The 14,555-nt window shown below is 47.8% G+C and overlaps 1 protein-coding gene across 1 annotated transcript in view; it reads left to right on the top strand.

Annotated features, from left to right (window-relative positions):
- Positions 1–14,417, top strand: part of LOC116507761 (prepronociceptin-like) — a 35,128-nt gene extending 20,711 nt beyond the window's left edge. The window contains exon 3 of the mRNA XM_032216088.1: positions 13,932–14,417. Coding sequence (XP_032071979.1) covers positions 13,932–14,417 — 486 coding nt within the window. The remainder of the gene's footprint in view (positions 1–13,931) is intronic.
- The last annotated feature ends 138 nt before the right edge of the window (positions 14,418–14,555 follow it).

The following is a 14,555-nucleotide window of genomic DNA, read 5'->3' as shown; positions in this document are numbered from 1 at the left end:
AATCTAGCAGAGCAATTCGTCTGTGGCCTAAAGGATATTTTTCTCAGGCGTAGACTTTTGGGCAAGCCTAAGGTCACATTAGCTTATGCCATAGACGAGGCTCGCGCTGCGGAGTTGGCAGATTCATCCTCCAACGAAATAGAACGCTACCTCGCGCAGATGACGGTTGCTGGAGGGTTACCTGCCACTCAAGCCTCAACCGTTCCAACTCCTCCTCCGCTCCAGCAGCCAACGTACATTACAAATCTAATTGATGAGCTAGCCCCCCTGCCTGACTATCTACAACAACTTCAGGTAGATAGACTTGGAGCACAACCCCGCCGTCAGCAGCCTCGACAGAGTCAAGCCATCAGCCGTTTCCCTTCAAACTCCTCTGCTTGCATTGGCTGTGGCGGAGCGCACGCCCGGGCTAATTGCCCCTTCAAGGCAGCGGTTTGCCGCCGCTGCGGAAAGAAAGGACATTTAGCCCATGTCTGCAAGGCTTCACTTCCTACTCCTTCTGCAGCAATCGAGCCACCTCCTCCATATGGTCCTCCTCCACCCCCGCCGAAGAGCTCGCAGCAGCGGAAACCTGCTCAGCGTCAAGACGAATGCTTTAACATCAATCAAGCTTCTTCGTCCCTGCATGACACCTCCATCAACTCATCCTCACAGGGTACGGACAAAATCAATATTAAAATACTGATTGAAGGGAAGCCGTGTCAGATGGAAGTGGACTCCGGCTCATCAAAATCCCTTCTTTCTTGGGACACTTTTTCTATGTTGTGCCCCCACGTGAAACGTTGTCACTTGTCACCCCTTAACGCAATTTTAACAGACTATCAAGGCTCCCATATCTCTATCCTAGGTTCATATGCCTTGAGGGTTTCTTATGGCAAGTTTTGCGCTGTTTTACCTGCTTTAATTGTTCAGAAACCTTTACCAGCAATTCTGGGGTTAGAATGGTTTTCTCCCTTGGGTATCTCCCTTCAGGGGATTCATTCTACTGCGGACACGCCCCCAGACATAGCAGCAGTCTTGTCAGACTATGCTGATATCTTTGATGGCCAGCTAGGCCATTACAAAGGCAGCCCCATATCCCTTAGCTTGGACCCCCAGGTTGCACCAATCAGACTGAAGGCCCGCAGGGTGCCCTTTGCATTAAGGCCAAAGGTTGAAGCTGAGCTCGATAAGCTCGTGGCGCAGGGCATACTGGAGCCCGTCGACCACTCACCTTGGGAGTCCCCCATTGTGATTGCGGTGAAGGCCGACGGCTCCATTAGGATCTGCGCCGACTATAAGTCGACCATCAACCTTGGCCTTCAGGCAAACCCCTATCCAGTCCCTGTTGTACAGCACCTGCTCCATTCCTTGGGGCAGGGCCGTATTTTCGCTAAACTGGATATGGCGCAGGCCTACCAGCAACTCCCTGTGGATGACGATGCGGCGGCTGCCCAAACCATCGTCACCCACCGGGGGGCTTTCCGTTGTCGCCGCCTTCAATTCGGCGTTTCCGTTGCCCCGGGGATTTTCCAGAGCCTCATGGAACGTCTGCTCCATGGGCTCCCTGGAGTGGTACCTTACTTTGATGACGTCCTGATCGCTGCTGACAGCCGCTCAGACCTCATCAAAGTACTGAGGAAAGTCCTCGACCGTTTCAGGGGCGCGGGTCTTAAATTTAAACGCAGCAAATGTTTCTTTGCTGTGCCCCAAGTGGATTTCCTGGGCTTCACAATTGATGCCCAGGGAATTCATCCTACCCCTTCTAAATTGGCAGCTATCAGGAACGCTCCCACTCCTACTACAAAGGCGCAGCTCCAATCGTTCCTGGGGCTTCTAAATTTCTATGCGCCTTTCATCCCTCACAAGGCATCACTAGCCGAGCCGCTACATCGGTTGCTCGACCGATCCGCGCCTTGGCAATGGGGCAGCCGCGAATGCATGCGCTTCGCGGCTGTCAAATCCCTGCTGACGTCAGAGGCAGTCTTAGTGCAATATAGCGACAAGATGCCCCTGACTCTAGCATGTGATGCCTCCCCCGTCGGTTTGGGGGCTGTTCTGAGTCACGTCCTGCCCAACGGCTCAGAAGCCCCCATAGCTTTTTATTCCAGAACACTGTCCTCGGCTGAGAGGAACTACAGCCAGATTGACAAGGAGGCTCTGGCTGCAGTGTCTGGAATCAAAAAGTTTCACGACTACCTATACGGGCGGCACTTCACCCTATTCACAGACCATAAGCCACTCCTTGGGCTACTGGCTGGTGATAGACCGACCCCTCCTATCCTGTCCCCAAGGATGACCCGCTGGACGGAGTTCTTAGCGGCGTATTCTTACGCCCTGTGCTACCGTCCGGGCAAGCAAATAGGGCATGCAGATGCCCTTAGTCGCTGCCCTCTTCCGGACATGGAAGATCAAGCGGTTCCTTGCCGTTCTGTTCTGGCAATTGCTCAGTTAGAATTGCCATTGACTTCTACCGATGTGGCCGCCTACTCTCAGTCTGACCCCACACTGTCACAGCTATTGAACTGGGTCCTGAGAGGCTGGCCTGCGGGTGAGTTACCACCTCAGTTCAAGCACTTCAAGAACAGACAGTGGGAGCTTTCTATACATTCAGGCTGCCTACTGTGGGGCGACCGTGTGGTCATCCCAACGGTCCTCCGACAACAGATTCTGCAACGTCTCCATGAAAGTCACCCCGGAGTAAGCAGAATGAAGGCCCTTGCTCGCAGTTTCGTTTGGTGGCCAGGGTTAGATGCAGAGATCGAAGCCTGGGTCGCCAAATGCGAAACCTGCCAGCAGTCCCGACCATCTCCTCCTTCCTCTCCCTCCCGGAAATGGGAGATGCCTCGGGGTCCCTGGTCTAGAATACATATAGATTTCGCTGGCCCCTTTCACGGCCAGACTTTCCTTATAGTTGTGGACGCGTACTCTCGATGGGTGGAAGTATTGCTCATGCACTCCACCACATCTGACAGTACTGTGCGAGCCTTGCGACGATTGTTCGCAACCCACGGGTTGCCGGACACAGTAGTGTCCGACAACGGCCCGCAATTCACGTCTACAACGTTCCAAACATACCTGGCCGAGCAAGGGGTCCGCCACGCGCTGGTTGCCCCTTACCACCCGGCCAGCAATGGCCGAGCGGAAAGGGCGGTTAGATCTGCCAAGGAGGCTTTGGGCCGTCTAAACCGTGGAGACTGGCAGGCAAGGGTGGATGCTTACTTATTGGCACAGCACTCCACACCTTGCCCCCTGACACAGAAAAGCCCCGCGGAGATGTTTTTTTTTTTTTTTTTTTATAAATTATTTTTATTTTTTGTTACATAGACAACAATGGGAAAGGGAGGGGATGGAGAGAAAAAAAGGGGGGGAGGGAAAACCCATCTTCACATACAATATGTCGTTTAATCACAGGTGCATCCCTACTAAGTTTATACATCCCGTATCTCTCTATTGTATATTTAATAAGCACCACAATAAGCTAGGGTTTAAAAAACAAAAAACAACAAAATAAGACAAGAGAGAGAGGAAGAAAGAAAAAAAAAGGGTGGGGGAAGGGGGGGAGGCCAAAAAGGACAAAAAAAAGGTTCAAGAAGGAAAGGGAAAACAAAACAAAACAAAACAAAAACAAAAAGAAAAAAGAAAAAAAACCATCATCACATGCAGCATGTCATTTGATTACGGTTGTTTTAACATCTACATCTTCAAATAGTGTTTACCATCTCAGATATTTCCTCTAATGTAACTAAAGGTCTCATTTTCCTTCTACAATATATATTCAATTAACATTAGCATTGTTTTCCCCCAGAGAATATACTTCTATTCATTGTTAATCTTGCATTTCATACCTTCAAACAGAGATCTTATTCCTTCATTGTTCAACAAGGCATCGCTGCCTATATAAAGCCCCGCGGAGATGTTGATGGGCAGGCGCCTGCGGACCACCCTGGATAGATTGCATCCCGTCTATTCAGGAATTCAGTCTGGCAACCTGGGGCCTCCAACCCCCTTCCGCACTTTTAAGCCTGGGGACCTGGTTTGGGCTAGAAACTATGGAGGAGAGACGAGATGGGTGCCCGCAATTATAACCGAAATAACAGGGCCCGTTTCCTACAGGATTCGAGTTTCAGATGGATCAACCTGGAGAAGACACCTGGATCAATTGAGACAACGACGGTCATCAGAAAATGATTCTCAAGCCGACACGCAAGGTCCTGGCTTAACCGTTTCTCAGCCAGACCTGAATCCGCAACCGCAGTTAAATAACCACAACTCTCCAGCCTTCTCCAATCCAGGCCAGCCTAGCTCAGTATCACAGCCCAGCAGTGCTTCTCAATCCGGAGTTGAAAACCCCAACCCATTACGTTTAGGCCAACATAGACCTAGCCTTCCCCTTCCAGAGGCCGCCTACCGGCCTAGTCATAAGCCGTCAACATCCTCGGCCGCGCCCCCTTCGCCCAGCTTACCATTCAGTGGGAATCATCCATTCAGGGTTCCTCTGCCATCAGACGTCACCTGGAGCTTCACTCCCCGAGGGGAGGAGCTCAGACAGGGACATCAATGCGATGATCCGCCTGCAATGCAATTGCGGTGTTCGGGGCGTGTCCGCCGTTCTCCTGTATACTTACAAGACTACGCGTGCGCAAACATCACGCATGCGCACAGCTGGGGGGGAAGAAGTGTTGTATAGTAAAAGTTAGTCCTCGCTGTTATGAATGACAGCTCGGCAGCAGCCAGGCGCGTCTTAGCCAATCAGACGCACCTGTCAGTTCCCGGGCGAGTCTGAGGAACTATAAAAGGCAGACTCGTTCAAACTGTCAGTTGTTCAGCACCAGAGCAGACGAACACTCCAGTCCAGCTGGAGCTGCTTCTCTGCCTCTCTCTCTACACAGATCATCCTTCTGTTGCTACATTGTTAAACCAGCACCCTGCCTGGTTGTTACCTGTTACTGTTACAAGTTGTGTTAAAATAAATTGGTTACAGAGTTACCGGACACGAGCCTCTGTCTCATTCCTGAAGATATAATAAACAGTCATGCAAAAGAGCAATGGGAATAGGAGTGACAAATTCCTTATTGAGGAATTTCTTTGGGTGAAGCTGACAGGAACTACCTGCCTCATTAACCATGATATTAATTACCAATATTTCATTATTCCCATAGTGGCAGCTATAGAAAAATGGCTACTCATATTGACCAGTTGCTTCCCAAGCTTCCATCTTACCCTTGTCAGTTTTATTTATGCCTATCCTATGTTGTAATTAAGTTATTATCAGAATCTGCTGTTTTTAAACAGTATAACCAACATGACTGTGGTGTTGTCTCATCATAACAGAGTGCTAAAGATTGCACGATATTAAATCATTGAAATAACAATAGATGTGTATGTCTTTGATTTATGTCCTCCTTATTCTCCTCACTGACTCTGTACAAACTCCTCACTAATTCCTAACAAAGTGAGCACAGAATGTTCAGTTCTAACAGGAAGAAATTTCTCTTTCTTCCAGTTGAAGAAACTCAGTGTGAAAAGACATTCTCTCTCATTGTGAGAAGCTCCCTGAACCCAAGCTACCTCAGTGATCCATTTTACTGAGAAACAGGGGGGGGGGGGGGAGAACAAGATGCATAAAAAAACCTTAGTTAGGAGTGGAATAAAAATTTAGCCCTTCGACACTTTTCAACCCAGAATCAGGGGTGGGATTCAGTCAGTTCCAACCAGTTCAGGTGAACTGGATGTTAATTTCAATCTGGTTCGCCTAACCGGTAGTTGTAAGGACTGGCTGACCCTCCACACCCAGGAGTCTCCATATGGCCCATTTTTGATGCAAGGTAAGTGCAGTTCCTGTGCAAGGGCTCTAGGAAGGTGAAAAATGGCCTAATGGAAGTACCAGAAGTCAGAAAACGGGCCTCTTTCCAGCCTCTGGAGAGCCTCCGGAGGCCCGGGAAGGCTGCTTTCACCCTCTCAGAGGCTCAAGAAAAACCTCCGGAATCTGGGGAGAGTGAGAATGGTCCTACTGGAAGTACTGGAAGTCTGAAAATGGTCCTGTTTGTGGCCTCTGGGGAGCCTCTGGAATCAGGGGAGGCCGTTTTTGCCCTCCTGGAGGCTCAAGGGAAGCCTCTGGAGGCCCAAAAATGGCCAAAAAGGAAGGCCAAAATTAGCTGGCCAGCGTGTCATGCATGTTGGAGCAGACAGGGCAATGCCTCACGTGCCCTCAGAAATGGCTCCAGGTGCCACCTTTGGCACAATGCCATAGGTTCGCCATCACGGCTATATGCTATTGTAAAAAAGGTATGTGATAGTGTGTACATCATTCAGATAAAGCGTTAAAAGCTCCTTTTTAAAAAAAACAGATCTTGAAAGACCTCCACTGGTAATCCTTAACATTTTATTTTCCTCTTAAGAATTTCATGACAACTTTTAAAAAATCCACTCATGTATCAACCTACAATAAAAAAAATCATCAATTATAAATGTAATTAACATATAGTTTAATCCTTTAGGAGTGGTGGAAGTGGCTCAGCAGTAAAGACACTGGACTTGTTGGCTGGAAAGCCAGCAGCCAGATTTGTGACCTGAGCAGTGAGCTCTCATCCTTGCCCAGCTCCTGTCAACCTAGAAGTTCGAAAGCATGAAAATGTGAGTAGATAAACAGATAAATAGATAAATTGATAGCACTTTGTGGGAACCTAACAGAGGTCTGTGACATCATGCTTGCCCATAACAATGGAAACCTCAGCGTTAGTTCAATGTCCTTGAATCAGAGATGAGCAGTACCCCTACAGTCAGCAGAATTAGTTGAGTAACATCCACAAGGACTCCTTTACTTTCACCTTATCTTTTATACTTACAAAATATTTTTCAATGTGAAATAATGTATTCCTTTTCTAATATACAGAGAAAAATGGCGTCAAGGGTGTGAACATATAACTTCACCAGCCGAAAGGTTTTTCCTGAAACAACTTCACAAATGTTTTATGATGAAACTGAGGCACCAAAATAAACTGTTGTGACAGTCCGCTAGATTATAGCTCAAATTACACAAAAATATTGTTCTTCCTTAGTTTTGATTAGTATTGCCTATACATATTCAGGGTTTCAATAATTACAACACTAGGTAACCTGTGACCTGCTGGGTCATCATTTCAGAGAAATTTCCTTACTTAAAGAGAGAAACAGAATGTCAACAGTGTTGTATAGTAAAAGTTAGTCCTCGCTGTTACGAATGACAGCTCGGCAGCAGCCAGGCGCGTCTTAGCCAATCAGACGCGCCTGTCAGTTGCCGGGCGAGTCTGAGGAACTATAAAAGGCAGACTCGTTCAAACTGTCAGTTGTTCAGCACCAGAGCAGACGAACACTCCAGTCCAGCTGGAGCTGCTTCTCTGCCTCTCTCTCTACACAGATCATCCTTCTGTTGCTACATTGTTAAACCAGCACCCTGCCTGGTTGTTACCTGTTACTGTTACAAGTTGTGTTAAAATAAATTGGTTACAGAGTTACCGGACACGAGCCTCTGTCTCATTCCTGAAGATATAATACTGGCGACGAGGACTGGGGACCTGTAACCAGAAGAAAAAGGAACCAACTGCCACTTCTCCAACCAACTGCTATGGCCGGAATGCCAATGTTTGCCCCTTTTGGGGTTGGAGGTGAAACCTGGGAGGCATTTCTTGAACGGTTTGAATGCTTTTTAATCGCTAACAACCGTCAAGGTCAGTCTCAAGCGAGGAAATGTGGGTTCTTCCTTACGGCTTGTGGCCCAGAAATGTTTGCCACCGCAAGGTCCTTTGCCGCCCCTAGAGCGGTGTACGACCTCACCTGGCAAGAACTAACAGACGGATTGCAGGCATACTACGCACCTACTCCATCTCAAATAGCCAGACGCTTCGCTTACCGCAGGCGAGTCCAAAGCCTGCAGAAATGGTAAATCAATTTTTGCAAGCCTTGAGAGTTGCTGCAGCGCAGTGTGAGTTCCCAGATCTTGAGGCAAATCTAGCAGAGCAATTCGTCTGTGGCCTAAAGGATATTTTTCTCAGGCGTAGACTTTTGGGCAAGCCTAAGGTCACATTAGCTTATGCCATAGACGAGGCTCGCGCTGCGGAGTTGGCAGATTCATCCTCCAACGAAATAGAACGCTACCTCGCGCAGATGACGGTTGCTGGAGGGTTACCTGCCACTCAAGCCTCAACCGTTCCAACTCCTCCTCCGCTCCAGCAGCCAACGTACATTACAAATCTAATTGATGAGCTAGCCCCCCTGCCTGACTATCTACAACAACTTCAGGTAGATAGACTTGGAGCACAACCCCGCCGTCAGCAGCCTCGACAGAGTCAAGCCATCAGCCGTTTCCCTTCAAACTCCTCTGCTTGCATTGGCTGTGGCGGAGCGCACGCCCGGGCTAATTGCCCCTTCAAGGCAGCGGTTTGCCGCCGCTGCGGAAAGAAAGGACATTTAGCCCATGTCTGCAAGGCTTCACTTCCTACTCCTTCTGCAGCAATCGAGCCACCTCCTCCATATGGTCCTCCTCCACCCCCGCCGAAGAGCTCGCAGCAGCGGAAACCTGCTCAGCGTCAAGACGAATGCTTTAACATCAATCAAGCTTCTTCGTCCCTGCATGACACCTCCATCAACTCATCCTCACAGGGTACGGACAAAATCAATATTAAAATACTGATTGAAGGGAAGCCGTGTCAGATGGAAGTGGACTCCGGCTCATCAAAATCCCTTCTTTCTTGGGACACTTTTTCTATGTTGTGCCCCCACGTGAAACGTTGTCACTTGTCACCCCTTAACGCAATTTTAACAGACTATCAAGGCTCCCATATCTCTATCCTAGGTTCATATGCCTTGAGGGTTTCTTATGGCAAGTTTTGCGCTGTTTTACCTGCTTTAATTGTTCAGAAACCTTTACCAGCAATTCTGGGGTTAGAATGGTTTTCTCCCTTGGGTATCTCCCTTCAGGGGATTCATTCTACTGCGGACACGCCCCCAGACATAGCAGCAGTCTTGTCAGACTATGCTGATATCTTTGATGGCCAGCTAGGCCATTACAAAGGCAGCCCCATATCCCTTAGCTTGGACCCCCAGGTTGCACCAATCAGACTGAAGGCCCGCAGGGTGCCCTTTGCATTAAGGCCAAAGGTTGAAGCTGAGCTCGATAAGCTCGTGGCGCAGGGCATACTGGAGCCCGTCGACCACTCACCTTGGGAGTCCCCCATTGTGATTGCGGTGAAGGCCGACGGCTCCATTAGGATCTGCGCCGACTATAAGTCGACCATCAACCTTGGCCTTCAGGCAAACCCCTATCCAGTCCCTGTTGTACAGCACCTGCTCCATTCCTTGGGGCAGGGCCGTATTTTCGCTAAACTGGATATGGCGCAGGCCTACCAGCAACTCCCTGTGGATGACGATGCGGCGGCTGCCCAAACCATCGTCACCCACCGGGGGGCTTTCCGTTGTCGCCGCCTTCAATTCGGCGTTTCCGTTGCCCCGGGGATTTTCCAGAGCCTCATGGAACGTCTGCTCCATGGGCTCCCTGGAGTGGTACCTTACTTTGATGACGTCCTGATCGCTGCTGACAGCCGCTCAGACCTCATCAAAGTACTGAGGAAAGTCCTCGACCGTTTCAGGGGCGCGGGTCTTAAATTTAAACGCAGCAAATGTTTCTTTGCTGTGCCCCAAGTGGATTTCCTGGGCTTCACAATTGATGCCCAGGGAATTCATCCTACCCCTTCTAAATTGGCAGCTATCAGGAACGCTCCCACTCCTACTACAAAGGCGCAGCTCCAATCGTTCCTGGGGCTTCTAAATTTCTATGCGCCTTTCATCCCTCACAAGGCATCACTAGCCGAGCCGCTACATCGGTTGCTCGACCGATCCGCGCCTTGGCAATGGGGCAGCCGCGAAGCGCATGCGTTCGCGGCTGTCAAATCCCTGCTGACGTCAGAGGCAGTCTTAGTGCAATATAGCGACAAGATGCCCCTGACTCTAGCATGTGATGCCTCCCCCGTCGGTTTGGGGGCTGTTCTGAGTCACGTCCTGCCCAACGGCTCAGAAGCCCCCATAGCTTTTTATTCCAGAACACTGTCCTCGGCTGAGAGGAACTACAGCCAGATTGACAAGGAGGCTCTGGCTGCAGTGTCTGGAATCAAAAAGTTTCACGACTACCTATACGGGCGGCACTTCACCCTATTCACAGACCATAAGCCACTCCTTGGGCTACTGGCTGGTGATAGACCGACCCCTCCTATCCTGTCCCCAAGGATGACCCGCTGGACGGAGTTCTTAGCGGCGTATTCTTACGCCCTGTGCTACCGTCCGGGCAAGCAAATAGGGCATGCAGATGCCCTTAGTCGCTGCCCTCTTCCGGACATGGAAGATCAAGCGGTTCCTTGCCGTTCTGTTCTGGCAATTGCTCAGTTAGAATTGCCATTGACTTCTACCGATGTGGCCGCCTACTCTCAGTCTGACCCCACACTGTCACAGCTATTGAACTGGGTCCTGAGAGGCTGGCCTGCGGGTGAGTTACCACCTCAGTTCAAGCACTTCAAGAACAGACAGTGGGAGCTTTCTATACATTCAGGCTGCCTACTGTGGGGCGACCGTGTGGTCATCCCAACGGTCCTCCGACAACAGATTCTGCAACGTCTCCATGAAAGTCACCCCGGAGTAAGCAGAATGAAGGCCCTTGCTCGCAGTTTCGTTTGGTGGCCAGGGTTAGATGCAGAGATCGAAGCCTGGGTCGCCAAATGCGAAACCTGCCAGCAGTCCCGACCATCTCCTCCTTCCTCTCCCTCCCGGAAATGGGAGATGCCTCGGGGTCCCTGGTCTAGAATACATATAGATTTCGCTGGCCCCTTTCACGGCCAGACTTTCCTTATAGTTGTGGACGCGTACTCTCGATGGGTGGAAGTATTGCTCATGCACTCCACCACATCTGACAGTACTGTGCGAGCCTTGCGACGATTGTTCGCAACCCACGGGTTGCCGGACACAGTAGTGTCCGACAACGGCCCGCAATTCACGTCTACAACGTTCCAAACATACCTGGCCGAGCAAGGGGTCCGCCACGCGCTGGTTGCACCTTACCACCCGGCCAGCAATGGCCGAGCGGAAAGGGCGGTTAGATCTGCCAAGGAGGCTTTGGGCCGTCTAAACCGTGGAGACTGGCAGGCAAGGGTGGATGCTTACTTATTGGCACAGCACTCCACACCTTGCCCCCTGACACAGAAAAGCCCCGCGGAGATGTTGATGGGCAGGCGCCTGCGGACCACCCTGGATAGATTGCATCCCGTCTATTCAGGAATTCAGTCTGGCAACCTGGGGCCTCCAACCCCCTCCCGCACTTTTAAGCCTGGGGACCTGGTTTGGGCTAGAAACTATGGAGGAGAGACGAGATGGGTGCCTGCAATTATAACCGAAATAACAGGGCCCGTTTCCTACAGTTAAAAAATAAGGGCTGTTATTTCTGGTAATAGTGACAGAGAAGACCTTTTCTGACTCCAACTATATTGTTCAAGTATCTTCTCCCTACAGAGCTAATTCATCACAAATAGTCATTTGAAGAGGCTGTTAGTATTTAACGGAAAGCAATTATGAGATGGCAACCAGGGCTGACACTTCCCTTTCATTCAAAGAGAATTGAATTCACAGTAAGAGGTTATTAAAAGCCAAGTGTGATCAACCCCACTTTCTTTTTTCATGCCCACATTGCTAAGCCTTTATAGTCATGTTTAGTATTTCTAGAAGCAATTGTTTTCTCTGTTAGCAGTTGGATTAGCTGCCTTTTAATGGTACACAAACTATTGTTTTCATCATGTTTTGGGGTTGTTGGTTTTTTGGCGTACATCTACAGACATGAGTTTAGACAAACAGCCTATTAAGAGTGGCAGAAAATCCTGGGATTTGATTTGATGCATTCATTTATAAGAATATTTATACTGTTTTTACATAACTTTGTTAAAAGTTCTTGGGAAATTGGTGGTACATACATAATGAATATAAGTAAAAAATATAAAAAAATAACAATGCAAAATCTATCATTTGACAATATGTTTTTTTGAACATAGATACTTATCTAGAATTCTTTATTGGGGAAAATGGTACAAAGACTAGAAGCCCTATTTTTGTTTTAGAGAGGTAATAAGCATTTCAGATATGCATTTTTATGTTCGAACCCTTGGAGAACCAGTACCAAAGAAAATACATTTTTTCCTTGCAGAGTCTAATGGAGAGTAGTTTCAGTGTTAGGGGATTGATTCCAAGAACAGAAAGAACAAGAAATATTCTCCAATCCATAGCCAGAACCGGGTACAATCGGTATTCAACAATGTTTTATAGGAGCAAACACTTGAACATTGGCTTCTAGTGGCTGCAAAAGTTACTATGGTTTAGTCTTTCAAGATGCTCCCTTAGGAAATCAATGCCATTAGTGACAAGTAGACTCTACCACTTCATCATTCCCCTGAATTAAATGTTTCATCTCTTCAAACTTTTAAGAAGAAAATAAAAACTACTTAATTCAAAGTAGACAAGCTGATGTCCTGCATCTATTCAGCAGAGCCGTGGTGGCAAGTGGTTAGAATGCAGTACTGCAGGCTGACTCTGCCCGCTGCCAGGAGTTCAATCCTGACCGGCTCAAGATTGAGTCATCCTTCCATCCTTCCGAGTTGGGTAAAATGAGGACCCAGATTGTTGAGGGCAATATGCTGACTCTGTAAACTGCTTAGAGAGGATTGTAAAACACTATGAAGCAGTATAACGCTATTGCTATTGCTGGAGTGCAGTTTCCAGAACCCCCTTTGACTGGGCACACAGCTAGATTCTGGAGGCATCCTGGAGTGGCTGTTCTTATTAATAATCACCATCAGAGAACAGACTCCTAATTTCTGACAGATCTGGTGATTCAACAGCAACACAGCCTGAGCATCTGGCCTCTGAGAATTCTGCACATAGATCTTCTCCATGATTAAATCTACAGAAGAATGAGCAAGACTCAGCGAAAAACAACAATTTTAGAAGATTAGACAAGAAAAAGAAACCCCAAAGTAGTAGTATATTCAAAGATTGATGGCATTTTCTCACCAACCTCCTAGGAAATAATGGAACAATTCAATTCTAAATGACAGTTCTGATCAGTCTTCAGTGGCCACTATTCATATAATAGGAGACTGATTTGAAACTGTCTTCTGTTTCTACCACTACTACTATTAGATTACCATTATCTGTCAGATCATGAGTAAAAATTCTGGGTGAATTCACTGCAAAGACCAAATCCAAACAGATGTATTGACTTCTGAATTAGTCTGTAAACCTGTAGGATTACATGAAGTCATGAAGAATTTCCAGGAAAGGAAATCAGAAGGAATGTTATATTCTCTATTGCAGCCATGGATTCTGAAATTCACTCTATAAATTAAGCTATATGTCTAAGAAAAAGCAGAAACAGGATTATTTTAAAACATAATTTACTGTAATATACCTCTTTGACTTTCTTCAGCAAACTGTCAACTTTGAACTGAACCTAGCCACAGCCATCTTTATGTTCCTCAGTTGCCACCCAGAGGTGGAAGAGGGGAAGGAGAATGCATTACTAGACACAACAAAGAGCTTTCTCATAAGAACTAAGGTCATCTCTACTGGCAACAGATAAGGTTGGGGAAGGAGCCCGCCAATTAACCCAATTGGCCAATGTGACCTGCAACACTTGGGGATGGGGTTATTTCCTAGTTTAATTATACTAAAACTGTGGGAAAGATTTAGATTTGGTTTTCCTTTGAAGCTGTGCCGATATGATGTACTCATTAAAGAAGACCTTTGAAAAGGAGCCAGGTCTCAGAGTTCTGATTTGCTTGAGTTTGTTAGTCAGAGCCTTGACACAAAGATTATGATGGGTACCTTTCCTTACATTCAGAAAGTGAGGCATATTACTAAGTGTCCTTGTTTCCTCCCTACAGATCTGTGTAATGGAGTGTCAAGGGAAACTGTTTCCCAGTGCTACCTGGGGACTTTGCAATAAAGCCATCAGCAGAAAAAGGTCTTTGTCCCTAGACCACAGTAGCCTGGAAGAAATGAAATGGCCACTGGAGATGTGGAATGGCAGCCTGAAAGGAGCCAGAAATAACCTGAAACATCACAGTGACCTGACCAGAATGCTGGATCTCAGCGATGGAGAAGATAAGCAAGTGTCCAAATTGAGTGGTCTCATCCATCAGCCAAAGGCAGAAGATGTCACTAGTGATGGAAGCCAAACTTCACTTGGGGATTTACAGGATCAGCTCAAGATTCCCAAGAGGGTGGGCGATTTCCTGAGGGGACCATTCAACTACGGGGAGATGGAAGAGCCCAAGGTGCGAGCGCTCCAAAAACGATTTGGAGGCTTCATCGGTGTTCGGAAATACACCCGAAAGTGGCACAACCAGAAAAAGACCAGAAGCAAGTGAATTCCTCTTCACTGCTGCCTGCTAACAATTTTCAGACAAGACGCATGATCGATCAAGAAATGATATAGCTGGCTTGGGTATTTTTCTTCTGTTAATTATTGAATGTTAAATATCTAAAAAGGGAAACAAATTCTGTCC

The sequence above is a fragment of the Thamnophis elegans genome, chromosome 4, assembly GCF_009769535.1.
Source record: "Thamnophis elegans isolate rThaEle1 chromosome 4, rThaEle1.pri, whole genome shotgun sequence".
NCBI lineage: Eukaryota > Metazoa > Chordata > Lepidosauria > Squamata > Colubridae > Thamnophis > Thamnophis elegans.
This window is presented reverse-complemented; position numbering and strand designations above follow the sequence as displayed.